Source organism: Phacochoerus africanus, chromosome 5 (assembly GCF_016906955.1).
Source record: "Phacochoerus africanus isolate WHEZ1 chromosome 5, ROS_Pafr_v1, whole genome shotgun sequence".
In the NCBI taxonomy this organism is placed as follows: Eukaryota; Metazoa; Chordata; class Mammalia; order Artiodactyla; family Suidae; genus Phacochoerus; species Phacochoerus africanus.
Genome location: NC_062548.1, coordinates 30,413,668 through 30,440,851, shown reverse-complemented (window position 1 = coordinate 30,440,851; position 27,184 = coordinate 30,413,668). Strand labels below are relative to the sequence as shown.

General features: G+C 48.0%; 1 protein-coding gene across 1 annotated transcript in view; it reads right to left on the bottom strand.

Moving 5' to 3' along the window:
* Positions 1-699: 699 nt before the first annotated feature.
* Positions 700-27,184, bottom strand: part of SYT17 (synaptotagmin 17) — a 76,747-nt gene continuing 50,262 nt past the window's right edge. Inside the window, exon 8 of the mRNA XM_047780408.1 lies at positions 700-1,816. Within this exon, the coding sequence (XP_047636364.1) occupies positions 1,620-1,816 (197 nt within the window). The 3' untranslated portion in view covers positions 700-1,619. The remainder of the gene's footprint in view (positions 1,817-27,184) is intronic.

Here is a 27,184-nt window from a genome sequence, read left to right as displayed (position 1 = left end):
AACTTGGGTTCACACACAAACACAGAGGCGGTCCCCAGAATGTGACAAGGAAGGAGACGGACTGGGCGGCTGTGGGTGCAGTGGCCGTTTTACTCCACCTAACTGTCCTTAGCGGGTCTGTGAGTCACAATCACCATGATTCTATCAAAAAATGTTACTTGTGTGGAAACAACCAAAATGTCCATCGAGAGATGGATGGATGAAGACGATGTGGTCTAGACAGACAATGGAACACTGCTCAGCCAGAAAAAAAGAACAAAAGAATGCCATGTGCAGCAACCTGGATGGAACCAGAGACTCTCACACTAAGTGAAGTCAGCAAGAGAAAGACAAATACCATATGATTTCACTTATATCTGGAATCTAATACATGGCACAAATGAACCTTTCTATGAAAAAGAAACCAACTCATGGACTTGGAGAACAGACTTGTGGTTGCCAAGGGGTGAGGGAGGGAGGGAGTGGAATGGACGGGGAGTCTGGGGTTAGTGGATGCAAACTATTGCCTTTAGAATGGAGAAGCAATGCGATCCTGCCGTATAGCACAGGGAACTGTATCCCGTCACTTGTGATGGAACCTGACGGAGGAGAATGGGAGAGAAAGCATGTATGTGTCTCTATGTACACACACACACACATGACTGGGTCACTCTGCTTCACAGCAGAAATCAACAGAACAATGTAAATCAACCATAATAGAAAAAATAAAAACCTAAAAAAAGGAAAACATTTGAAAATCATAAAAAAAGTTACTTCTGCTTCATCGGAGTCTATTAACTTGACATTCACACACGCTACTGCGACTGCAGGTAGGGTCCGGACAGACAGGAGGACGCTGGGGTGAAATGTCACTGACGGGACGGGCAGAGGGAAGGAGGTGCCCAAGACTGAGGCCACAGCCGGGCACCTTCCTCACCAAGGGCACACACAGGCTCATCTGTGAGGGCACATGTGCACGCACACGGACATGGACACACACACACACAGGGGCTCCAGGAAGAAGCTAACACAGGGAGGAATCCAGTTAAGCAGGAGAGGTTTCCAACACCGGGATGTTTTTTGCTGCCATTTGGTTTCTCCAAATAGTCTAAGCTATTTATCACGTCCACTAAAGAGAAGACTGAATACTTACACTTTGGGGGGAAAGGGACAGGTGTGAAGAACCCCAGGGAAGCGCAGCCCGTTCTGGAGTCACCCAGTGGGTGTGTGCCTTTTGGGCACAGGCATTGGGCCTTCCAACACGGGCCAAATCCTTGGCGAATTTCGTCTTCGTGGAGGCTGGCACCCTTGGGGAGGTCCTTTCTCTGGCCCGAGGGGTGAAAGTGAATTTGGGGGTGAGGGGGGTATCAACAAGAGCAGGCGCTGCCCAGAAGTCTCATAGCAGAGCCCACTCCGCACATGACCTACGGACGGGGCTTCTGGAAAGTTCTCAGACCTCAGTCCTTAGGGCAGCTGGTTTGTGATCAATAGTCAGCTTCCTCCCAGTTCTGAGAGGAGGGGTGTGTGTGTGTGTGTGTGTGCAGGTGTGGGTGTTACAGGAATATGGCATATTGTTTTGTCTTAAAGTTTCTGTCCTTTCGTCCTTGTCTCATAATCAAAAGCTGCTTTCCCTGCAGCCTTCAGGTCACCTCCAGTGAGGCAGGAGACACGCGGTCACACTCGGCCCGGGACCGCAGGCTGTGCCACTGCTCCACGGCCGTGCGGTGGGCGTTGAGCATCCGCCTCCAGTGGTTGGATTCGGAGGCGCCGGAAGAGTACTGGCCGATCACGATCCTGCCGATGAAGTCGTTGCTGCTCTTCATGTTGTGGCCGAACACTAGCCAGAGAGGAAGGAGGGGGACAGGACAGCGGCAGGTGCAAGACAGAGGCGTTAGACTCCACATTCCTCAAGTGCAGGCGCGGGGGCCTCGTTTTTAGGACCCTGCTTCTTGGACCCCTGAGAATTCCCCGATTCCCTTGTGGAGCTCCCTCTGCTGCAACTTTAAACTTCCCGCCCACCCTCGGAGCACAACTGGGTAGTCCCGGTGGACCCGCTGGCCATCACTGGAGTCCAGCTGCGTGGCTGCACCAGGTTCTCAAGCCTGGCTCTTCAACATCAGGGGCTGGATAATTCTCCGTGGGAGTGTCCTGGGCACTGCAGGACGTCCAGCAGCACCTCAGGCCTCTGCCCCCCAGATGCCAGGAGCAACCCCTCCCTGGCTGTTACAACCCCAATGTCTCCAAACATGGCCTGACCATCCCCAGGGGGTGAGTCTATCCCAGATAAGAAGCAGCAGGTTAAGCTCTGGACCGTGGAGCCAGACACCCTAGGGAACCCTGACTCTGTCACTCGATAGCCCTGAGACAAGAGAAGGAGCCCCTCAGACACTCAGTTTCCTCCTCAATTAAATAGGACTCTTTTCTTTTTTGGCTTCCCCGAGGCATACAGAGTTCCCAGGCTACGCACTACGGATCAGATTTGAGCCGCAGCTGCAGCAGTGCTGGATCCTTTAACTCATTATGCTCCCAGGCCAGGGATGGAACCTGCATTTTAGGGCTCTGCCAAACCCGTTGTGCCACAGTGGGAACCCCTAAATAGGACTTTTTTTTTTTGCTTTTTAGGGTCGCACCCAGTGGCATGTGGAAGTTTGAATCGGAGCTGTAGCAGCCAGCCTATACCACAGCCATAGCAACGTGGGATCCGAGCCACATCTGTGACCTACACCACAGCTCACGGCAACACCAGATCCTTAACCCACGGAGCGAGGCCAGGGATTGAACCTGCATCCTCATGGATCCTAGTCGGATTCGTTAACCACAGAGCCACGAAGGGAACTCCCAGGAGAGGGCTCTTAATGGCACTTTCCCTTACAAGTCACCATGAGGTTTCAGTGAGATAATGCACACAGCACCTGGCACTCAGTTAAGTGCTCAATAAACATTACATTGCTCTTTGGATTCTCAATTTCTAGGCTGATCTTTCATTAAAAAAGACTTAGGCAACAGAGGCACGTTTCCTGAGCGAAAGGACTATGGTGATTTCGTCTCCCCCTCGTCTCTTTGGAAGGCTGTTAATTCCGATGCAAGCTTAATTTGTGTCTTTCAAGCCTGACGAGACAGTTAGCTTGATCTACCTTCCCAGCCCAGTTCTGCCTGATTCCCGATCTGAGTGTGGGTAGACTGGGCCTGCCATCTCGCTCACAGCCAGGCAGGCTGCGTCTGTGCTGTAGACGAAAGTCTACAGAAGGATTCTCACTGATTCATTCACCCATCGGGAGCAGAGCCCAGGCAGGCTGGGGTCCAGGGGGGCATATGCCACTTATCAATTAAACCAGCTGAAAGATGCGGCCCCAAACAGAGCTTGAATACCAACGAGTCTCTGTTCTCCCCAGGGGGGTTCACATAAAGCATTTCAAATGATAAAAATAAGGGCAAAAAAAGAAGAGTGGAAAAACAAAAACCCCATCCCCTGTCTTAAACCCCCAAAGACTCTGATTGAACTAGGTGAACTGAGACACTGTGCCATTTCCATCAAGAGTGTACCATGGAATTCCCTGGTGGTGTTGCAGGATAAGGATCTGGGGTTGGCACTGCTGCGGCTTGGGTCGCTGCTGTGGTGAAGGTTCGATCCCTGGCCCTGGAACTTCCACATGCTGCAGGCATGGCCAAAAGGGAAAAACAAAAAGAGAGAGCAGCATGTCCTGTGCCTGTCAGCTCTGTGAACAAAAACTGGACCACGTATATTTTTTGTACATTTGGTAAAGTGTTCACCCTGCACAGGTAGACTTTATTTATATGAAAATCCTTTAAGAAGGGCAAAATCAGAAATGGAATCTTTGCTTAATAAAAGAAATTGCTAAGAAGCTCTCTGATGCTTCTGGAAAAAAAAAAAAACACAACTTTTTTGAAAAGGTAACATTCCAGACTCTTGAACCACACCTAGCGGGCAATGTCAAGTTTAATTTTCACCAAATGAAAACAAGTTCCCGGAGTCCCCTTTCCTGTGGGCCTCGAATCTAAGGTAAGATATCAGGAGACCATTTCGGGCCCCATTTGGTTTTCTTCCCTGGGGGCAAAATGTTCTACCTTCCTCTGCCTTTCCAAAGCCCCAGCATGAACATGCAGACAGGAGTTCCTGTTGTGGCACAGCAGAATCGAATCTGACTGGTATCCATGAGGATGCAGGTTTGATCCCTGGCTCACTCAGTGGGTTAAGGATCTGGCGCTGCCATGAGCTGTGGTGTAGGTCACAGGCGTGGCTCGGATCCTGCGTTGCTGTCGCTGTGGTGCAGGCCGGCAGCTATAGCTCCAAATCGACCCCTATCCTGGGAACCTCCATGTGCCACAGGTGTGGCCCTTAAAAAAAAAAAAAAAAAATGCAGACACATCCTAGTAAAAGAGCATAGGTTTTGCTTCCTTGGGAATGGGTTTTAAGAAAGGAAATCTCAAACATTCTGAGGCACTGTTGATGAAAGAGAAAGGAGGTTCAACTTTGAGGGGAGCTTCACAGGATCTGCTCAAAATAAGAATGTCATAATGTAATGATCCAGCCATTCTACTTCCGGAGATATGTCTCATTGAATTCTCTGCACAAACGAACAATGAATGATACACAGACAAGAATATTCCTCTGTAGGAAAGACTGGCAACCTAAGAGCCTCCAAACCAAATGTGGTGTGTACCTGGTTTTTGTACATAAAGTTTTATTGGAACCCAGTCAAACTCACTTTACATGCCTGCAGCTGCTTTTGTGCTGCAGCAGCGGCAGCAGACCTGAGTAGCTGCAACAGAGACGGTGTGGCCTGCAAAACTGAAACGATTTACTGTCTGGCCCTTTACAAAGAGCTTTGCTAAGCCCTGCTCTAGAAGGCCACTGATGAGAACGAAAAATGGAAATACCAAAAGCACTTCATGAGCAAGTGTGGCTGAAGCTGTTGGGACCCTGCCCACCCCCTCAGGCCACCCTGGAGGCTACCTGCACCTTTGGCTGCTGGCATCCCACCGGGAGTGCCAGCTGCTTTCCACCCAGGACATGCCCGTGTGTGGTGACCGTGTGATTTCCGGTGGCGGTCTTGGGCCATTCAGTAGCAACTTGACCTCTGAAAAGGCTGGAGACTAGACCCAGCCATTCGGTCAGCCAGCCATGCCTGGGTGACTGACCCCGAATCTAAATCCCAGACACCAAAGCCTGAGGGAGGTTCCCTAGCTGGTGATCTACTAAGCGTGTTCCACACGTTGTTACTGGGAGAATTAAGTGCTGTGTATATGACAACGGAAAAAACTCTCGCCTGGGCTCCCCTGGATTCTGCCTTTTAAGCCTCTTCCCTTTGCTGAGTGGGGTCTGTCTCCTTTTGGTGACAGACACTGTAACCATGAGTATAATGGGTTTTCAAAGGTCTAGGAGTCCTCCTAGAGAATCGCTGACCTTGACCGTGCCCCTGGGACCCTCCCAAGCTGTGGTTACCCCCTCATCAACTGACCTTGGCTGGTCTGCCTCCCTTCCTCAATCTCTTATCAGCGGTTCCTAGGATCACGTTTCTAGTCGCCTACCTGCGCCCAAGTCATTATCTCAGGATCAGCTTTGGGAACACCCAGACTGAGACCGGAGGGGACGAATTAAATAATTTCTGATGTAACAATGCCATGGAAACCAGCACCACGGTTAAAAATGAGACAGACCTATATATATATACAAGATGGAAAAGTCTCTAAGATATATTGCTAGGAGACAAAATCAAGTTGCAAAACAGTATACGTAAACACAATCTTTTTTTGCTTAAAAATGTTAATATATAACCTAGAAAACAGTATCTATAAGAATGATCACAAAATGTTGAGTAGCTCTCTCTAGAGAGAGGAGACAGAGAGAACATTCCACTTTACTTATTATATAAGCATGTATAGTTTGAACTTATTTATTTTCTTGATGGCCACACCCATGGCATATGGAAGTTTCCAGGCTAGGGGTTGAACTGGAGTTGCAGCTGCCAGCCTATACCACAGCCACAGCAACACGGGATCCAAGCCGCATCTGTGACCTACACCGCAGCTTGCAGCAATGCCGGATCCTTAACCCACTGAGCGAGGCCAGGGATCGAACCCACATTCTCATGGAGACTACGTTGGGTTCTTAACCCACTGAGCCACAATGGGAGCTCCAGTTTGAACTTCTTACAAGTAGATACTATTTTGCAAAAAAAAACAAAGGAAAAAAAATCAGCCACTATTAGAGAATCCACTTCTAAATCACCAGAAGGGGTGGAAGGCTCTATCGGAAGTTTGATATCCTACGCTCTCTGTCTCAATCTGCAAAGTGACTTGGCGTGGTGACTCACTCGGCGAGTGAAGGTGGCCGCTCCTCGCCGATTCCGCCTTTCTGATGGGAAGCAGTTGCAGCTCTGGCCATCTGAGTTAACTGGCAGGCTTCGGGACTTGCAAATCACTTGGTAGAGTTATGGCAATCTTAACGGTCTTTTAAAAACCAAACATTTAAAATGCAAATTATAATAAGCTGAATAAAACTAACGGCTTCTATCATAAACGCTGCCTGGGAGAACATCAAGATTCACCATCCCTGTCAATTCCAGAGGGTGTGTGGTTGGAGAGAATAGGGGATTAAGACTGGATATTTACTGAATCCAAAAGAGGGGCGCAGAAGACAGGAGGCTAGATACCCCAGCCCCCTCCACTTTATAGAGAAAGAAGCCAAGTCGTTGAGTGGGCTGGTGGTAAAACTCTGCAGTATGTGCAGCAAGAAACCTGTAAAGAAAGCAAATTCCTTATAACTGGATCCCTACTTTTGGCCCTTTAGAAACAATAACACCTAGAAATTCTGTTGTAAGGCCCCCCGAATATCCCCACTGGTTGTTATGGGGGACTCGTTGTTTTACCATAGTTTCTAGTATAAACATGGACAGGCATTCCCGCTGTGGCTCAATGAGATCGGCGATGTCTCTGGACTGCTGGGACCCAGGTTCAGTCCCAGGCCCGGCACCGTGGGTTCAAGGTGCAGCTGGAACCTGAGCCCCTGCCTGGGGAACCCCATAGGCCGCGGGGTGGCTCAAACAAGAAAACAAAAATGTAAGCCTGGACAAGACACATGCTTCAATTGACCCTCATCATCTGAGGGAACGTCTCAACAATCCAGACAGTGACCAAAAGACCTAGATGCCCAAGATAAGGACCTGCTGTCTAGCACAAGGAACTATATGTAATAGAATAACCTATAATGAAAAAGAATCTGAAAAAGAATATGTGTGCGTGTGTGTGTGTATAACTGGGTCACTTTGCTACTTTGCTGTATGCTGGGAACTAACACATCATAAATCAACTATACTTCAATTAAAAAAAAAAAAAAAAAAGCCTAGATGGCACAAAGCCCATGAACCAAATCCCCGAGTAGGGTGCCTCACGTTTTCTCTTAGATCTAATTTATTCTTCATGGATTTAGACCTAAGTCAGAGAAACCTGGTCATCTGGCTTCCCCCTCTGGAGTAATTTAAATTAATTTAGTGGACTGTGACCATGGGATAGACACCTGAACTTTAAAAAGTATAGTAGGGAGTTCCCGTGGTGGCTCAGTGGTAATGAACCCGACTAGCATCCCTGAGGACATGGGTTCCATCCCCGACCTCGCTCCGTGGGTTAAGGATCCCATGTTGCCGTGAGCTGTGGTGTAGGTCACAGACACGGCTCCAGTTCCGTGTTGCTGGGGCTGTGGTATAGGCTGGCAGCTACAGCTCAACTTGGACCCCTAGCCTGGGAACCTCCATATACTGCGGGTGCAGACCTAAAAAGCAAAAAAACCCCACAAAACCCCCAAAACAAACAACAACAATAAAAAACAGACAAAGAACATAGAACGGGGGGCCTTTTGGGGAGGAAGCAAATAACCCTCTACGCCTTCCTGGAGCCCAGGATGGTCACTGTGTGATCTTGGTTCTTTTTTGTTTCTGCATTGAAAAAATTGTGGTAGAGTTGATATACAATGTTGTGTTATGATTATTTGTTTACTTATTCATTTTTGGCTGTGCCAGAGGCACGCAGAAGTTCCAGGGCCAGGGCTGATGCCCGAGCCACAGCAGTGACAATGCTGGGATCTTAACCCACTGTGCCACCAGGGAACTCCAGGAGGATTTCTTTTCTTTCTTTTTTTTTTTTTTTTGTCTTTTTGCTATTTCTTGGACCGCTCTCGTGGCATATGAAGGTTCCCAGGCTAGGGGTCAAATTGGAGCTGTAGCCACCGGCCTACGCCAGAACCACAGCAACTCGGGATCCGAGCCGCGTCTGCAACCTACACCACAGCTCACGGCAACGCTGGATCCTTAACCCACTGAGCAAGGGCAGGGACTAAACCTGCAACCTCATGGTTCCTAGTCGGATTCGTCAACCACTGCGCCACGACGGGAACTCCTCTTTTTTTTTTTTTTTTGTCTTTTTGCCTTTTCTTGAGCCGCTCCCACGGCATATGGAGATTCCCAGGCTAGGGGTCTAATCGGAGCCGTAGCCACCAGCCAACGCCACAGCCACAGCACCAAGGGATCTAAGCCGCATCTGTGACCTACACGACAGCTCACGGCAACGCTGGATCCTTAATCCACTGAGCAAGGCCAGGGATTGAACCTGCAACCTCAGGTTCCTAGTCGGATTCGTTAACCACTGCGCCAGGACAGGAACTCCTAGGATCGTTTATTTCTAATAATTAAGATTCCAAATCAGTCAGGAAGCTCAATGTCTTAGTTAACAGGCCAAAGAAGTACAAACAGTTTTCTGTCAGAGTTAAAACCTCGAAAGTTTGAAAGTTTTTTGAAAGTTTAAGGGGAAGGCCTTCGGGAGGTAGAACATTTACTCGCATGAGTCCCCCTGTAGGGCCCCTCCCCCAGGGATCAGGACCTAGGACACTGTTGTCCCTCCAACCTCAACAAACTTTAAGCAAACCTTAACCCTAACCCTAACCCTGATGGCGACAGTGTCAGAGGGCCGCTCTCTGTGTAGATGGGTGAGTCACCGACGTACAGCTCTATCCTCAGACGGGGCGAGGAGACACCTGGCCTATTCCACTTCCTGGGATTTCTCTCTAAAGAATCCAGTGCATCTGTCTGCATCTGTGGCGCTAAACACCATGGCAACTCAGGTTAGGGAAACCCAGTCGGTGAAACAAAAGCTCCGTGAGAGGCTCCCACGGGCTCAAGGTTTTACACACTGCTTAGGAGTTCCCGTTGTGGCTCAGTGGGAACGAATCCAACTAGTCTCCATGAGGATGCAGGTTCAATGCCTGGCCTCGCTCAGCAGGTCTGGGGTCCTGCGTTGCCGTGAGCTGTGGTGTAGGTTGCAGACGTGGCTCAGATCCCATGTGGCTGAAGCTGTGGCTGGGGCTGGCAGCTGTAGCTCCAATTCCATCCCTAGTCTGGGAACTTCCATATGCCGTGGGTGCAGCCCGAAAAAGACAAAAAAGAAAGGGGGCGGGGAACACCATTTTAAGCACCTACTAGGTGCATGGCCCAGGGCCAATTGCATCATGTGAGTGAACTTCATCTTCAGATCAACCCACTAGAGTGAGGTTTCTCACTCAACACCCCTGACATTCTGGGTCAGCTGGTCCCGTGTTGTGGGGGGCTGCTGTTCTGAGCCTGGCAGGTGGTGCAGCAGCACCTCTGGCCGCTCCCCACCAAATGCTATTAGCAATCCTCTCCCCAGTTATGACAAAGTATCTCCAGACATTACCGAATCGAATCTACCTCCCAGCTCCCCTGAGACCCACTGTTCTAAGGCAGCTGCTGGCCCATTTTACCGCTGGGGAGACCAAAGCCCAGGGGAGATCCCTCTCGGCTCCAGTCTACATCCAGCTGTTCCGAGGGAGTCAGGGGCAAGTGGAGGCTTTTCACATTTTCACATTTGCTATAAAAAATGAATCTGTTCTCTCCCACAAGAGCAAAACTCTTTTGGTTGCTAGCTTAGTTTGCCAAGGCAGACAGTTCTGGAAGAGAAGCTGGATGACTTCAGAGTGTGGGTGTGATAAACACTGCGAATTAAAAGGAACGAAAAATCTTGATCATTACCAACTGGAGCAGACTCGGAAGCTCCCCATTGTGCATGTTTGGTTTGCAAGGTGATGCCCCCAGAGGCAGCTTGGGACCTGACGGCCCCCATGTAGAGAGAAAGCAGCTCATGAAATCCCAGCTCTTGGTACCCAACTTGGTGGAGAGCCCAAGATCACACAGCCAGCACGGGTACACACAGCCACTTCAGCACTACCCCCTTCGGTCCACCTCTTGGATGCTGGGTCAAGCTGCTTCCCTATTTATGAAAAACACTGGACTAAGCTACCAAAACCCATCCTAGCTGTTTCACGGTCCTCCTGAGTTTCTCACCGTAGAGGGATCTCCAACCTTCATCAGATGCGCCTGAGTTCCCTTGGCCTTGGAAGGGCCCCAAAGCCGTCTTCAAATCCCTGTTTCCTCCCCTCCTTCTCCCCGCAGCCGAGCTCTGACACCCCACTAAGGTGGTACCCATCCATCCTCTCTTTGACTTTTGCAAAGTTTCTCAAAACTACAGTTGGTCTTTCAGACGTGGATTTTGGTACCCCCAGGGGCTCTGGAGCCCATGGCCTCTTTTTCCTTCTCTATGAGACCTAGAAGCTGTTTCAAGTTTTTCTTCAAAACAAGGTAGACTGGGAGCTCTCCTGCATTGCTGCACGTTAAGGATCTGTGGTTGTCACTGCCTCGGCTTGGGTTGCTATTGTGGTGCAGGTTTGATCCCTGGCCTGGGAACTTTGGCATGTCATGGCACAGCCAAAAAAACCACCAAACACCAAGGTAGATCATACCCCTTTTCCCCATTTAAACAGTGAGTGGGTCTATGTAGGTTTTGAGGCCCCTTTCAGCTATGAGATTTCTTCAAATCTTGTGCGTTTTTTTTTTTTTTTGCCTTTTCTGGAGCCGCTCCCGCAGCATATGGAGGTTCCCAGGCTAGGGGTCGAATCGGAGCTGTAGCCACTGGCCTACGCCACAGCCACAGCAACAGGGGATCTGAGCCGCATCTGCAACCTACACCACAGCTCACAGCAACGCCAGATCCTTAACCCACTGAGCAAGGCCAGGGATCGAACCCACAACCTCATGGTTCCTAGTCGGATTTGTTTCTGCTGCACCATGACAGGAACTCCAAGATTTCTTCAATTCTAAGAAGTTCCACCCATGGCTAAGGGGTGATGTTTTTCATGCTTTCTTGGCTCATTTGGTGATTCACAGCAGCTGCTCCGATAGAACTTTTTGTCCATGTTTTTTCTTCTAATAGTCATCATGACAATTTAGATAATAGTATTACAAGAATTAAAAATCAGTAATGCTGTATCCTGAGTTCTTTACTAGGTACTGAGTAAAGTACTTCCTATACATTTTTGGACTCAATCCATCATTCTGTTAGGGAAGGTACTCTTTATACCCCCATTTTGCAGATGAGCAGTTAAAGGCTCAGAGGGCTTAAGAGGTTGAGTGCCCAAGGTCACACAGCCAGCACAGGTATAGCAGGAATCAAAGCTCAAAGCTCAGGAGTTCCCGATTTGGTTCAGTGGGTTAAGAGCCTGACAGAGTATCCATGAGGATGGGGGTTTGATCCCTGGCCTCGCTCAGTGGATTAAGGATCCAGCGTTGCCACAAGCGGCAGCGTAGGTTGAAGATGCAGTTTGGATCCCATGTTGCTGTGGTTGTGGTGTAGGCCGGCAGCTGCAGCTCCGATTGGACCCCCTAGCCTGGAAACCTCCATATGCCAAGGATCCGGCCCTAAAAAGCCAAAAAAAAAAAAAAAAAGTTAAAACAAAACAAACCTCAAAGCTCAGCATCATGCTTCCTCCTCCTGTCCCAGAAAGAAGTCTCACTCATTCCCCTCTTCCACTGACCCTAACATAAGACAAAGGTAAGATTGGAGCAGAAATGCACACAGTAGGTCCTCAAGTTAGCATGTCAAGGTAAGAGGTGCTGAGAGTCAGAACAGCCCTGAAACCTGCTCATGACGGCACCACGTTGGAGATCTTCGAATCTTCTCTCTGGGGCCAGGGCTACCTCCAATGTCTGGAGGAGTGGCTGCCTCTCCAGGCACACAGCAGACAAGGAAGTTGTCTTTGTTTTTTGGGTTTTTTTTTTTTTTTTTTTGGCTTTCTAGGGCTGTACCTATGGCATATGGAAGTTCATTCCTAGGCTAGGGGTTGAATCAGACCTACAGCTGCCAGCCTATGCCAGATCCGAGACGAGTCTGGGACCTACACCACAGATCCTGGCAATGCTGGATCCTTAACCAACTGATCAAAGCCAGGGATCAAACCCTCGTCATCATGGATACTAGCTGGGACCTCTACTGCTGAGCCACAACAGGAACTCTGGAAGTTGTCTTATGTTTAGGGACCACTGACATGAAAAGTATAACAACAGTACCTAACACCTACACATAGCTGATTATGTACCAACCCCATTTATGGACTTCGTTTCTTTTAATAGCCACACCTACGGCGTATGGAAGTTCCCAGGTTAGAGGTCTCATCAGAGCTGCAGCTGCAGTCTATGCTGCAGATTGAGGCAACACTGGATCCTTAACCCACTGAGTGAGGCCAAGGATTGAACCCCGATTCTCATATACGCTATGTTGGGCTCTTAACCTGCTGAGCCACAAAGGGAACGCTTCATTTTATGGACTTTTGATGTACCAAATTATTTAGTCCACAATACTCTATTTACAAGGAGAGGACTTATTTATTTATTTATTTTTGCTTTTTAGCCGCACCCACGGCATATGGAAGTTCCCAGGCTAGCGATAATTGAATCCGAGCTGCAGCTGCTGGCTTCCACCACAGCCACAGCCATGTGGGATCCAAGCTGAGTCTGCGACCTACACCACAGCTCATGGCAACACCGAATCCTTAACCCACTGAGCGAGGCCAGGGATCAAACCTGCAACCTCATGGTTCCTAGTCAGATTTGTTACCACAGAGCCACGACAGGAACACCAAGAAACCCTGCCTCTTTGGGGTTTTCCTTCCTTAACACACAGTGCACTTCTACCAAAGGAGAGTCACTGTGGCTCCCAAGCCTATGCAGACCTGCAAGGAAAAAGAGCTGGAAGGCAGAGGGAGGGAGAGAAGCCACCTCACTGAGCTGCAGAGGGTTTGGAGGAGAGACTGCAGAGCAAATTCAGGGTGAAAGTAAACAGGGTGGGGGTGGGGGGGGGAGGGGCTGCTGAGAATGTGGCTGCGGCTTATGAATCAGATCTTCCGCCTTTCCCAAGAGAAAGAAGTCAAGGCTGAAGTTCGCTTTTAAGCTTCCGACGGACCACGGCTGGATCACTGCTCGGCACCTCCGTGTGAAAACGGAGCCACGTGGAACCCGCATTTACAGGGAAGACATATGGGCTGAGAATCACTTTCAGATCTCGGTGTGAATCACACCGTCTAGGAGGAAGCATTTAAAAGTGTGACTCTAATGTGATGTGCTTGTTTTTACACGAACAACCCAAACTTACACATCTCAATGAGGATTGTCTTCGTTGCATTTGTTTCAGAGATGCTGGCATTGCTTTGGGAGAAAATGTGCACTGCAAACTGTCCTCAGAGCTACTTAGAAGACACCTGTTGAAGCTTTAGAAAACGTTCCCAGGGAGTTCCCATCGCAGCTCAGCAATAACGAATCCGACTGGTATCCATGAGGACAGAAGTTTGATCCCTGACCTCACTCAGTGGGTTAAGGATCTGGCGCTGCCGTGAGCTGCGGTGGAGGTCACAGATGCGGCTCAGATCCTGAGTTGCTGTGGTTGTGGTGTAAGCCCGTAGCTGCAGCTCCAACTGGACCTGGGAACTTCCATATGCTGCGGGTGGGGCCCTAAAAACCGAAAAAAAAAAAAAACAACCCAAAAAAACCCAAAACCCTAGTCTTCTAAAATAATTGAGAAAATAAAGGAGAAATATGGAGCTCCTGTCATGGCTCAAAGGAATTGAATCTGACTAGCATCCATAAAGGTACAGGTTGGACCCCTGGCTTTGCTCAGCAGGCTAAGGATCCAGTGTTGCCATGAGCTGTGGTGTAGACCAGCAGCTACAGCTCCAATGTGATCCCTAGCCTGGGAACCTCCATATGCTGCTGGTGCAGGCCTAAAAAGACAAAAAACAAACAAAACTCGAGAACTGTCATAAACATGAGAATCACTTGGAAGATTTTTAAAATACCAGTGCTTGGGCCTCACCCAAGCAAGTCTGTTGATTGGGTGATGAGGATGATGAGAAAGGAAGGGACTGGACGCCAGTGTGTGTCAACCATTCCCCAGGTCATTCTCATGTATGATCAGGTGAGACACACTGTGTTGGAAGCAGATCAAAATATCCATTGGATTGGTGGCTTCGTTGGGGGAAAAAACCCTCCGACAATTGGTGTCAGAAATGTTGTAAGTAGAGAAGAAGATAGTTTTCAAATTAATTAATTTTTTTTTTGGTCTTTTTAGGGCATATGGAGGTTCCCAGGCCAGGGGTCGAATGGGAGCTGTAGCTGTCAGCCTACGCCACAGCCAGATCCAGGCCAAGTCTGCGACCTACACCCCAGTTCACAGCAATGCCAGATACTTAACCCACTGTGTGGGGCCAGGAATCGAACCTGTGTCTTCATGGATGCTAGTCAGATTCGTTTCCACTGAGCCATGGAGGAAATCCTACTTTTTTTTTTTTTTTTTTAAATAGTACATGGAAGTTCCCTGTCCAGGGACTGAATCTGAGCCACAGTTGGTAACCTATGCTGTAGCTGTGGCAATGCGGGATCCTTTAACCCACTGCACCAGGCCAGGGGTCAAACTTGCACCTCTGCAGTGATCCGAGCTGTTGCACTCAGATTCTTAGCCCACTGTGCCACATGGGAACTCCTCACCCTTCTTTTAGAAGAGACATAAACTGTTCTGTCATCACACACTGAAATACTGTATTAAAAATGTGATGAAAACCTCTTTAAGTACACGTATCTATATGCATGCATTTCATAAAGGACAATGTCGAGTGGAAGAAGTGGCGTTTGCATAAAGGGCAAAAAGAGACAGAAACACAATGTGTGGTAAGAAAAGTCAGGACAGCGGTTACCCTGGGGGAGGGAAGAGTAACTGAAAGTGGCACAAGAGAATTTCTGGGAAGGTCTGTTTCTTGGTGAGGGTGCCAGACACACAAGTGTGTTCATTTTATAAAACGCCATGAATTATATGCTTAAGATCTATGCACCTTTCTATATGTATATTACACTGCAACGAAAAGTCAACTTAAAAAACAAATGCATGGGACTCCTGTCTACAACTGACCTTGAAATGCATGGGAAAAACATGAGTCAGGAGATAGAGAGCTGGACAGATGTGTGATAAAACAAGCAGAGAATGTTCGTTGCAGTGGTGGGGATATGGATGTTGACGGAACCACGCTTTCCAAGTTTTTAAAAGTTTCTTTTTTTTTTGTCTTTTGTCTTTTTTGTTGTTGTTGTTGCTATTTCTTGGGCCGCTCCCGCGGCATATGAAGGTTCCCAGGCTAGGGGTCGAATTGGAGCTGTAGCCACCGGCCTACGCCAGAGCCACAGCAATGCGGGATCCGAGCCGCGTCTGCAACCTACACCACAGCTCTCGGCAACGCCGGATCGTCAACCCACTGAGCAAGGGCAGGGACCGAACCCGCAACCTCATGGTTCCTAGTCGGATTTGTTAACCACTGCGCCACGACGGGAACTCCTTTTAAAAGTTTCTTAATCAAATGTTGAGATTAAAAAAACAACAATCTGGGAGTTCCCACTGTGGCATGGCAGGTTAAGAATCCAGCATTGCTGCAGCTGTGGCGCAGGTTACAACTGTGGCTCGGATTCAGCCTTCACCTGGGAACTGCTGCAGGGGTGGCCAACAAAACAAAACAAAACAGAAAAAACAAAAACAGAAATAAAACAACAACCAACACATGAACAGGTCAATTGTCCTTCTTTTATATTTTATAGCCTCTCTTTGCTTTTTTATGCCACAGAAATATCAATCGCAGGCTGTTCACAGGACTGTTGGACCCTGCAGCAGGAAGGGACCTGGGTGGACCACTGGGGACACAGGAGTGAGCAGGACAAGACTCCCTGGGGAGATGGTGAAGAGCTCCCAGTAGGTCCTGCCAGCTTATCCCAATGACCACGATAACCATTCCAACACATGGCCAGAAATGCTGTCCTGGGCCTGAACTGAAGGCTCTCATGCCCTGGTGATCCATCTGCTCTAAAACACCAAGCAAAAGGTTCAAGTTTACGACGGACCACGAGACACAGGGCAAACCCCTGCCTTTAATACCTTCCTCCCACTCGAAAAAAGAATCTACACCATGAGCCACCGGGAACTGCGAATGAAAATCACAGCCACTTCTTTCATTTAAAAAATGACTTCCATTGCATAAAATTGATCCATTTTAAGTAATACAATTGGATGAATTTTTTTTTTCTTTTTACGGCCACACCTGTAGCATATGGAAGTCCCTGGGCTAGGGGTCAAATTAGAACTGCAGTTGGGGCCTACGCCACAGCCACAGCAGCACCTCATCCAAGCTGCATCTGCAACCTACACCACAGGTTTCAGCGAGGCCAGATACAGTTGGATGAATTTTGAGCAATGCAAATAAACAAGATAAACCATCAAGATATAGAATAGGCCTCTCCCCCTAAAAAAGTTCCCTCTTCCTTTTCCCTCCAGCCCCTCCCCAACCTGAGTGGGCCCTAGCCCAAAGCAATTGCCGGTCTGCCGCTTTCTATAACTATTGGTGTGCCTTCATTAGAATTTCCTAAAAATAGAATCATGTAGTATATAGTCTTTTGCATTCACTTAGCATAATGTTTTTGAAGTTCATCCATATGTATGTATATGAATATTTCATTCCTTTTTATTGCCGGGTAGAGGTCTAACATACGGATATATCACAATTTGTTTATCTATTCACAAGGTGATGGGCATTTGGATTCTTTCCACTTTTTGGCTCTTACAAATGATGCTGCTAGGAACACATGCGTACATGATTTTCTGTGGGCATATATTTTCATTTCTCTTGGGTAAATTCCTAGGAGCGGAATTGCCAGTTTGTATGGTAAATGCGTATGTAACTTTAAGGTCATGGTATAATGGTTTTCAAAGTGGTGATGGCATCTTGCATTCCCACCAGAAATGTGGGAGAGTTCCAGCTGCTCCACATCCTTGCCAACACTTGGTATTTTCAGTCTTTTAAGCTTGGCTGTACTAGTGGGTATGCAGTGGATCTTATTGTGATTTTACTTTACATTTCTGATGGCTAATGAAGGAGAGCATCTTTTCATGTGCTTCTTTGCCATCTTCTTGTGAATGTCTCCTCAAATGTTTTGCCCTCTTTTTATTAGGTTGTGGATTGTCTTGTTATTGGGTTAGGGGAGCTCTTTATATATTTATATACAGGCTCTTTGGTGGATATATTTTACAAATAAATTCCTCTCAAGATGTATCTAGTGCTTATATTTTCTTTACGTCTTTCAAAGAACAAAAGTTTAAAATATTTTTTGGTATTTTTTTTTTTTGGCCTTTTCTAGGGCTACTCCCGAGGCATATGGAGGTTCCCAGGCTAGGGATCTAATCGGAGATGTAACCACCAGCCTACGCCACAGCCACAGCCACAGCAACTTGGGATCCAAGCCGCATCTGCGATCTACACCACAGCTCACGCAACGCCGGATCTTTACCCCGCTGAGCAAGGCCAGGGATCAAACCCGCAACCTCATGGTTCCTAGTCAGATTCGTTAACCGCTGCGCCATGACGGGAACTCCAAAAGTTTAAAATCTTGATGAGGTTCATTTATCACTTTTTTCACTAATTTTATCTTAGAAATAATTGCACACCCCAGGTTTGGGGAGGCAGCAACTAACATAGAACTGCTTTGCCTACACTAAGAAATAAAGAAACTAGGAATTCCCGCTGTGGTGCAGTGGGTTAATGATCTGGCTTGTCTCTGGCATTGCTGTTTCCATCCCTGGTCCAGTGCAGTGGGTTCTGTGGTACAGGTCACAGGTTCGGCCTGGATTGGATGCTGTGGGTGCCACCAAAAAAACAGGAAAAAAAATTGAAAAACAAATCTGAAGCAGATCTGGGTGGGGGATATCCATGACTGCCTGTGATTATTTTTCTGTACTTTTCCATTTGTTTGAATTATTATATAATACATAATTAAAAAGCAACATGCTTTTTATTTATTTAGCTGCACCTGCAGCATGTGGACGTTCCCAGGCCAGGGACTGAACTCACACCACAGCAGCCACCCAAACCACTGCAGTGACAACATGGGATCCTTACCCTGCTGTGTCACAAGAGAACTCCTCAGCACGCTTTTTAAAGAGTGATTTAAAAAAAAAAAAAAAGCATCTCATAGTTATCCAGCACTTAGTAATTTTCAAATCTTATTTCATCCTTAGAAGGATCCCTTTGTGGGGGCCAGAGGCGAGGCCTCCCTGGGCCACAGAGGATCTAAAACATTTACCCAAGTCATCTGTTTTTCAATTGCATGCTTCAAGAAAACACAAAGGAGTAAAAATTGTGCCACTTTTTGGGGGGTATTGCAAAATTTGACAATTGCTATCAAAATGAATAAATTTACATGCTTTGACCCATCAGTCTCACCGCCAGGTTTTTAGCTCGCAGTACCTGTGGGCACTCTGGCAGAGTTACTGCAAAAAACTAGAATCAACCCCAGTGTTACCAACAGGGGATGAGTTAAATAAATTGTTCTTCAGCTCAATGAGTTAACGGAACATCATGCAACCATTAAAAATAATTAGGGCAGAGTTCCCACTGGTTAAGGACCCAGTATTGCTGCAGTTGTGGAGTAGGTTATAGTGGCAGCTCGGATTTGATACCTGGCCCCAGGAACTTTCATACACTGTGGGTGCTGTCAAAAAAAAAATTGTGGAGAAGTTCCTGTCATGGCTCAGTGGAAAAGAATCTAACTAGCATCTATGAGGACACAGGTTCAATCCCTGGCTTTGCTCAGTGGGTTAAGGATCTGGCGTTGCCGTGAGCTGTGGTGGTAGGTTGCAGATGCAGCTCAGATCTGGTGTTACTGTGGTTGTGGTGTAGGTCAGTGGCCACAGCTCCAATTCAATCCCTAGCCTGGGAACCTCCATACGCCATGGGTGTGGCCCTAAAAACACAAAAAGAAGAAGAAAAACAAACCAAAAATTGTGGAGAATCCTACACCCCACATCAGCCACACTGATCTTGCTGTTTCTCTCACGTGTGGGCCTTTGCACTTGCTGTTCTCTTTGGCAGGAATGAATTCCCCCAAACATCCACATGGTGCATTCCTGATCTCCACGTTTTGGCTCAAATGTCACCTTCCCTGGCCACCACTGAAAAAACTGCAACCCTCACCCCATCCCTCACTATCACCTTTCTCTGCTTCTGTTTTTTCTTAGCACTTAATAGCATCTCTACTTGGCAGAGTTCAGCTGTTTTGTTTACAGCATTCAAGCATTCACCTGATGAGCTGGGATTTTGGTCTGATTTGTTCCCTGATGTATGTAAGCACCTGCCTCACAAGAAGTACTCGATATTTGCGGAATGAAAATACAGGGGTGCATGTATGAATACGGAAAAGGGCCAAGACACGCTATGTGAGAAGAGCAATTTGCAGAAAATATTTATAGATGTTGGATGTTAACAGCAGAGGATGGGGAGCTATACATCCACATCCACACACAGCATACACACACACACACACACACACACACACACACATATACCCCTGGAAAGAAGGCTACAGTAAGTTGTTAGGAGTGGTTGCCTTTAAGGAATGTAAATTCGTGCAACCACTCTGGAGGACAATACGGAGGTTCCTTAAAACACCACTGCTGGGCATATATCCAGAGAAAACCATAATTCAAAAAGATACATGCACCCCAATGTTCACTGCAGCATCGTTCATTTAAAATAGCCAAGACATGGAAGCCACCTAAATGTCCACTGACAGAGGAAAGAATAAAGAAGATGTGGTACATCCATACAATGGAATATTATTCAGCCATAAAAAAGAACGAAATAATGCCATTTGCAGCAACATGGATGGATACAGAGATGACTATACTGAGTGCAGTCAGTCAGACAAAGACAAATATCACATGAGATCACTTATATACGGAACTAATTAAAATGACACACAACAAGTTAGTTTTAAAACAGAAACAAACTCACAGATTTCAAAACCAGTCTTATGGTTACCATGGATGAAACTATGAAAGGGAGGGAAGAGCTGGGAGGGTGGGAATAACACATGTATACTGTATAAAACAGATGACTAGGGAGAACCTGCTAGAACCTACTGGATATTCCTAGCATAGGAATATCTACTCAATAATTTGTAACAACATATATGGGGAAACGGAAGGGATATATTTATACGCATGACGGATTTACTTTGCTGTACACCTGAAACTGAAAAAACACTAGTAAGTCAATTACACTCCAATAAAGCTAAATTTAAAAAAAAGAGTAGTTACCTTTAAGGAGGGGGGATTAGGGACTTTTTTTCCTTTTTAGTCTATTCTTTCCTGTATGTTTGTATAATATATAATGGGTATGTTCACATTATAATGTGTATCACATTATGATACATACATATATATATCTTTATAATAACAAAGCCACCAGTACTCCTCACCCCACGTAACCCCTTCACATCCCCACATGCAGGTGGCATGCCCCCTAAATCCCATAAAGTTGGGGTGGAGTCGAGACCTGATTGAAAAATACTCTGCTCCGTCTCCGTAGCACCAGGACACAGGTTCAATCCCTGGCCAGGCACAGTGGGTTAAAGGACCCTGCATTGCTGCAGCTGTGGTGCAAGTGGAAACTGCAGCTGGGATCTGATCCCTGGCCTGGGAACTCCACATGAAATGAGGCAGCCAAAAAAGGAAAGAAAAACAAACAAACAAACAAAACCTCTCTCACCTTCCCAGAAGAGTCACCCCATTTTATCTCACTCAGCGGGGCTGCAGTGCCTCCATCCAGGCCACGCTACTGGCCCGTGGGGCTTTTTGGCAGAGCCAGGTGTTTCTTTCTGGCCCACTGTTTATGGGCACAAACAGGGAAGCCATTTGAAACCCGGCACAGATGAGCACGAACTCAGCCAATGGGCTCTGCCCGGGACTGTTCACACTCAGGCAGCTAAAGCGAAACTGTTGTGAATGATGAGAGGTTAAAAATGCCATAAAGAGGAGTTTTCGTTGTGGCGCAGTGGAAATGAATCTGACTAGGAACCATGAGGATGCGGGTTCAATCCCTGGCCTCGCTCAGTGGGTTAAGGATCCGGCATTGCTGCAAGCTGGCAGTTGCAGCTCCAATTGGACTCCTAGCCTGGGAACCTCCATTTGCTGCAGGTGAGGCCCTAAAAAAGCCAAAAAAAAAAAAAAAAAAAGACTGCTTCTGTTAGGGCTGAATTCCCCAAGATTGGAATTTGGTGGTGTGGGATCCCCCTGCTGACACTGATCATGAACTCAGAGGTAACAGGCACTCAGAGAGGCAGCAGAACAAGCTGGGTCAGGGTCCAGGCTGGCTCTTTTGTTTGACTCTAAGGTGCCTGTGGCAGAGACGGCCGTGTGGTCACTTAAGCCTTTTCTTCCTGGATAAGCAGCTGGACTACATTTCCTAGCCTCCCCCACAGGACGTTCTGGCCCAAAGAGTCTGTGATGGGAGACAGTATGGGAAAAAGGATGTATGCATATATGACTGGGTCACTATGCTGTACAGCAGAAACTGACACAATGCTGTAAATCAACTATACTTTAATGAAAATAAAATAAAATAAAAAAAAAACACAAAAGGATCTGAATGTAAGTGGAAGTGAAATTTATTAAAAAGAAGAAGCCGGGATAAAATGACTGGATGAACAACCCCAAGGCAGAGTCTACACGTGTCTGAAAGATGGAGAATGGAGACTCTAAGCTATTAAAGGTCCTACCCAAGATGACGCAGCAGAGGAGCTCGGAGAATCTGTGTGTGTGGTTTCTAACCCAGAGCTATTTCCACTATTGCAAAAGCTTTCCTCGAAATACAGAGACAGGTGACACTCTGGCAGGCCCTGGCACTTTAAAATAAGTCTTCTCGGCTCACTGGCAGCTCTGGGTTGGTGAAGTCAGGACAAGGAAACCCAGACAGAAGGGACGTTTGGAAAGGATACATTTGGGGGCGGTGGGGGCGGGGGGCTCACCTAAAAGTGGAAGTTCCCAGGCCAGGGATAAAACCTGCACTAAAGCAGTGGCCTGAACCATAGCAGTGACAATGCCAGATCCTTAACCTGCTACACCACCAGGGAACTCCCGGAAAGGATGCTTTCAATTTTCCTTTTTCTTTTTGCTTTTTAGGGCCACACCAAAGCATATGGAAGTTCCTAGGCTAGGAGTCCAATTGGAGCTGCAGCTGCCAGCCTTCACCACAGCCACAGGAATGCAGGATCTGAGCTGCATCTGCGACCTACACCACACCTCACAGCAATGCCAGATCCTTAACCCACTGAGGGAGGCCAAGAATCATACCCACAACCTCATGGTTCCTCGTTGGATTCATTTCTGCTGCGTCACGACGGGAAATCCAATACTTTCAATTTATGATTTGATTCTATGCTAAACCGTCATCTCGCACCCACCCAGGTGCTGGCCTTGGCTCTCAAGCCTGACCGCTTCCAGCCAGCACTGAGGCGCAAGGCGAGGCTGAACCTGGCCTCCGCTGGCTCCCTTTTCCCATTCCATCCAGCCCGGGGCCCCACAGGGTCATGCATATTTGGATAAATTCCCAGCCCCCCATGGTCTCCCCGTGGGGATTTGCCTGGAACGAGGCTCCATCGAAAGGCGCCAAATCATTAACAGCCATACGAATGGATGAAGACCCCCTAGGAACCCTGGCAGCTGGCCTGGTCTTCAAAGGCTGCCACTGGAACCCAAAATGAATGCTTAAGATCCAGCCAAGTTTTACCGCCTGGGTGGACTCTGGCAGCCTCAAGATCCCTGGGAAAGAGGCTGGGGAGTGGTGCCACTGTGGACTCTGTGCTCTGCCAGGAGAGCCCCAGAGTGACAGATCTCCGCTTCCACCTTCAGTTTGGTTGGCGCTCTGCCTCTGCCCACATCCAGGGTCAAGGCCACCACCTCCCAGTCCTCCCCAGGCACTGGGCTAAGCATGTTGCATATGTCATTTTCTTGTGTCCCTGCACCACTCTGTGAGGTGACAACTGAGATCTACAGATAAGAAAAATCCTGGTTCAGAGGTCATTTGCAGGATAGGAATGGTCCTTTACAGGAATCCACCGCTAGCACGTTCTGCTGACTCTGCCTCTACAGTGACATCCCACTGAGTTACTTCTGCGAAGCCCCTCTGCCACCTCCCTGGTCCAAGGTCCCATCACCCCTCCCCTGGACCAGCACCACAGCCTCACACATGGTCTCCCTGACCCCATTCTTGCTCTCCTATAATCCATTCTCCACTCAACAGCTGGAATGATATTTTGTTTGTTTTTTCTTGGCTGTGCCCATGGCATGTGGCAGTCCCCAGGCCAGGGATCGAACCTGCACCACAGGGGCAACTGGAGCCACAGCAGTGACAGTAGCAGATCTTAATCCACTGAGCCACCAGGGGATTCCTGGAATGATACTTTTAAAATTTTATTTTATTATTATTTTTTTAAAGGGCTGCACCTGCAGCATAGGGAGGTTCCCAGGCTAGCGGTGGAATTGGAGCGGCAGTTGCCAGCCTACGCCACAGCCGCAGCAACTCCAGATCTGAGCTGAGTCTGTGTCCTACACCACAGCGCACGGCAACGCTGGATCCTTAACCCACTGATCAAGGCCAAGGATCCAACCTGCATCCTCTTGGATGCTAGTCAGATTCGCTTCTGCTGAGCCACGGCAGGAACTCTTGGAATTATATTTTAAAACATTATCCAAATCTCAAAGCACTTGGAAAAAACTACCAGCATCTTGCCCTAGAGTCTATTTGATCTGCCCTCTCCACTTCTCCAAAATCACATTGCCTTCTCTGCTCTAGATCAACGTGGGTAACGTGGGGGCAGAACAAAGGAAGAGCCTGGTTGCCACTCAAACTGTGGCCCTCACACTGGCACTGCTGCGACCCAGAGCTGACTAGAAAATGATGCCCAGGGCAGACGTAGTGATTCGAATGTGCATTTTCAACCAAATCCCCAGGTGATTTATACACACGCCAGGTGTCTGCTGAAGAGTCGGGAAGGCTCTGGAATCCAACAGGCTGAGTGGGAAGCTGGGCTTGACCACTCACCAGCTGGGTGACTCGGCACAAGAAATGAGTTACTTGCCCTGCAGTGAAGCATTCACGTCCCCATAGAGAGGTCTGGTCTATGCCCTTGGCTCCTCGGAGGTAACACTCCAGGCCCCTGAGGTGTCCTGCAGGAGGGCCTCTGTCTGCCTCGGGGGCTCTGGCCATGGGACGGACCATGTCATTTATGATGGGAGCTTTCGGCCACACCGTTCAGTTCAGACCCTTGGAGAAAGCGACGCCTAGAGGGTTTAGCTGGACCTTCGGTAGGTGCTGGAGACCAAACGTCAGCCACCAGATTGCATGTGATCAAACCCTGGATTCTGGACACCAAAGTCTTCCTGTGTGCATTATCACTCTCAGTGACCAGGACGAGGTACCACCACCCATGACTCCACGGGCGAAGGTGACTGGACCCTCTGAACTCTACCCTGGCTATCTCTTTCCTGGACTGATTTTTTTCTTCTTTTCTTCTCTTTAGTGCTGCACCTGCAGCATATAGAAGTTCCCAGGCTAGGAGTTGAACCCGCATCCTCACGGATCCTAGTGGGATTCGCTTCCACTGCACCACAACAGGAACTCCTCCTGGGCTGATTTTAATTTGTTCCCTTTGCTCTCCCCAAACTGGAGTCATAAGCAGTGCTTTCCTGAGTTCTGTGAGTCGTCCTGGTAAATCACTGAGCCTGGGGGTGGGGGGGGTGTCACAGGGACCCCGAACTTGTAACCAACTGGTCTGAAGTGAGGGTGGTCCTGGGGACCCCTGAGCTTGAGTCTGGCCTCTGGAATGAGAGGACAGTTTTGGGGGGACTGTCCTCTCAGGCTTGGCAACTGACTCAATTCATCACACCCCCTTCCCTGAGCTCAGTTTCCTCAACTGAAAAACGGCCATGAAAGAGCTCATACCTCATACGTTTGCTGAAAGGTTAAATGAGATCATGGACACAGAGGAGGTTTGCAATAAGTACAAGTATTACTGGCCCCATTGTTCAGACAAGGAAACTGAGGCCCAGAGAGGTCAAGCAACTTGCCCACAGTCACAAAGAGCCTGAAGCCAAGTCTGGCTGACCTTGACCGCAGTACAATACTATCTCCTCCTGACTTGCTGCTGCTTTCTGGGCAGGGAAGGACAGCGGTGGTTCTGCTGAGCTGGGGTCATCTACTCCCACCCCAAAGCTGCCCAATCTTTCTCTTTGTTCCTTCTGGCTTTGTGCAAATTGAATATTAGACTTTTTAATACTTCTCTGTAGGTCTCTTTCCTCCCTTCTTTTCCCCCAGCTTTTTAATTCTCTGTTGTTCAGCTTGCCTAATTTGTCTTGATCTCTCTCCAAGTTCACTAACTCTTCCCTCTGCTATCTTCATTCTGCTACTCAGTCCATTCAATGAATATTTCATTTCAGTTGTTACACTTTTTCAATTCTGAAATTTCCATTTGTTTTGTTTTGCCTTTTTGCTTTTTAGGATCGCGCCTGTGGCATATGGAAGTTTCCAGGCTAGGGGTCCAAACAGAGCTTCACCTGCTGGCGTACACCATAGCCATAACAACACCGTATCCAAGCCCACACCGTGGCTTATGGCAACACCAGATCCTTATGCCACCAGATCCTTAACCGTGGCCAGTGAGACCAGAGATCAAATCCATGTTCATGGATACTAATCAGATTTGTTTCCACTGTGCCACAAAAGGAATTTCCCATTTGGTTCTTTTTCATGTCCTCTATTTCTAAGTCTGTTGAACTGCTGATCTTCTCTGTCTTATCATTCTTTTCAAGAGGGTTCACCCTTACTTCCTGGAACATGGTTAAAGTAGCTGCTTTAATGTCTTTGATAATACGGGTCAGAATGGTTGGCTGCAGATTGTATTTACCTAAGAATTTGCCAGATTTTGCTGGTTCTTCATAATCAGGTAATTGGGGATTATATCTGAACATTCTCAATCTTTTATAACGAGACTCTAGGTCTTGTTTAAATTCTATTGAATATGTTGAGTTCTGCTGTGGCGCATCAGGATTTGGCTGCATCGCTGCAGTGCTGGGACACAGGTTCAATCCCTGGCCCGGCACAGTGGGTTAAGGATCTGGCATTGCCACAGCTGTGGTGTAGGTCACGACTGTGGCTTGGATCTGATCTCTGGCCCAGGAACTCCATGTGCCATGGGGAGGCCAAAAAAGAAAAAAAAAATTCTATTTAATACGTCGGTTTTTTTTTTTTTTCCAGTTGCATCAGGCCACTGATCACAGATTAAGTTCAGACCACAAGTTCTCATCTCCCTTCATAGGATGTTATTCCAAAGCCAGTTCCACTTTCAAAGGCTTTGCAGCACCCCTCATACCTGCCCCTCATGTGTGTCCCTCAGTGGCCAGATGGGGACCTGGGTGATGGTTTACACTGTGGTTCAGCTCTCAAAGTCTCTGATATACAGCTCGGGGCCATCTCCACCCACGTGCAGCTGGGGGATGAGCTCAAGAGTCACAATAAGCTTACGAGATCCTTTCTAGAGCTGCCTCCTCTCTACAGTCTTTCTCCCTCTGGCTCCCAGGGGGCCACTTGCAAGTCCCTCTGGCTAGAAAGCGGAGGCTTTAGTCTCCCTGCTCTGCTGCTCACTACCCGTGATAGGATCTGGAGCCAAGGGCCTGCTGCCAGCTCCTCACACGCTGCCAAGCCCAGGGCACCATGGCAGCACAAACTGGCCCAGGTCTGTGGCTGAGTCAGCACTGCTTTAGTGTCCATCCCTGGTGCCTGAACGCTGTGCCAGCTGGCAGCTTTGGGGTGATGGTGATTAGCTGAGGGAGACAACCATAGGCAGCTGGGCTGAGCTGTGCCAATTTCAATTCATACACACTGCAATGATGAAAACAGCAGGTCTAGAGTTCTCACCGTGGCTCAGTGGGT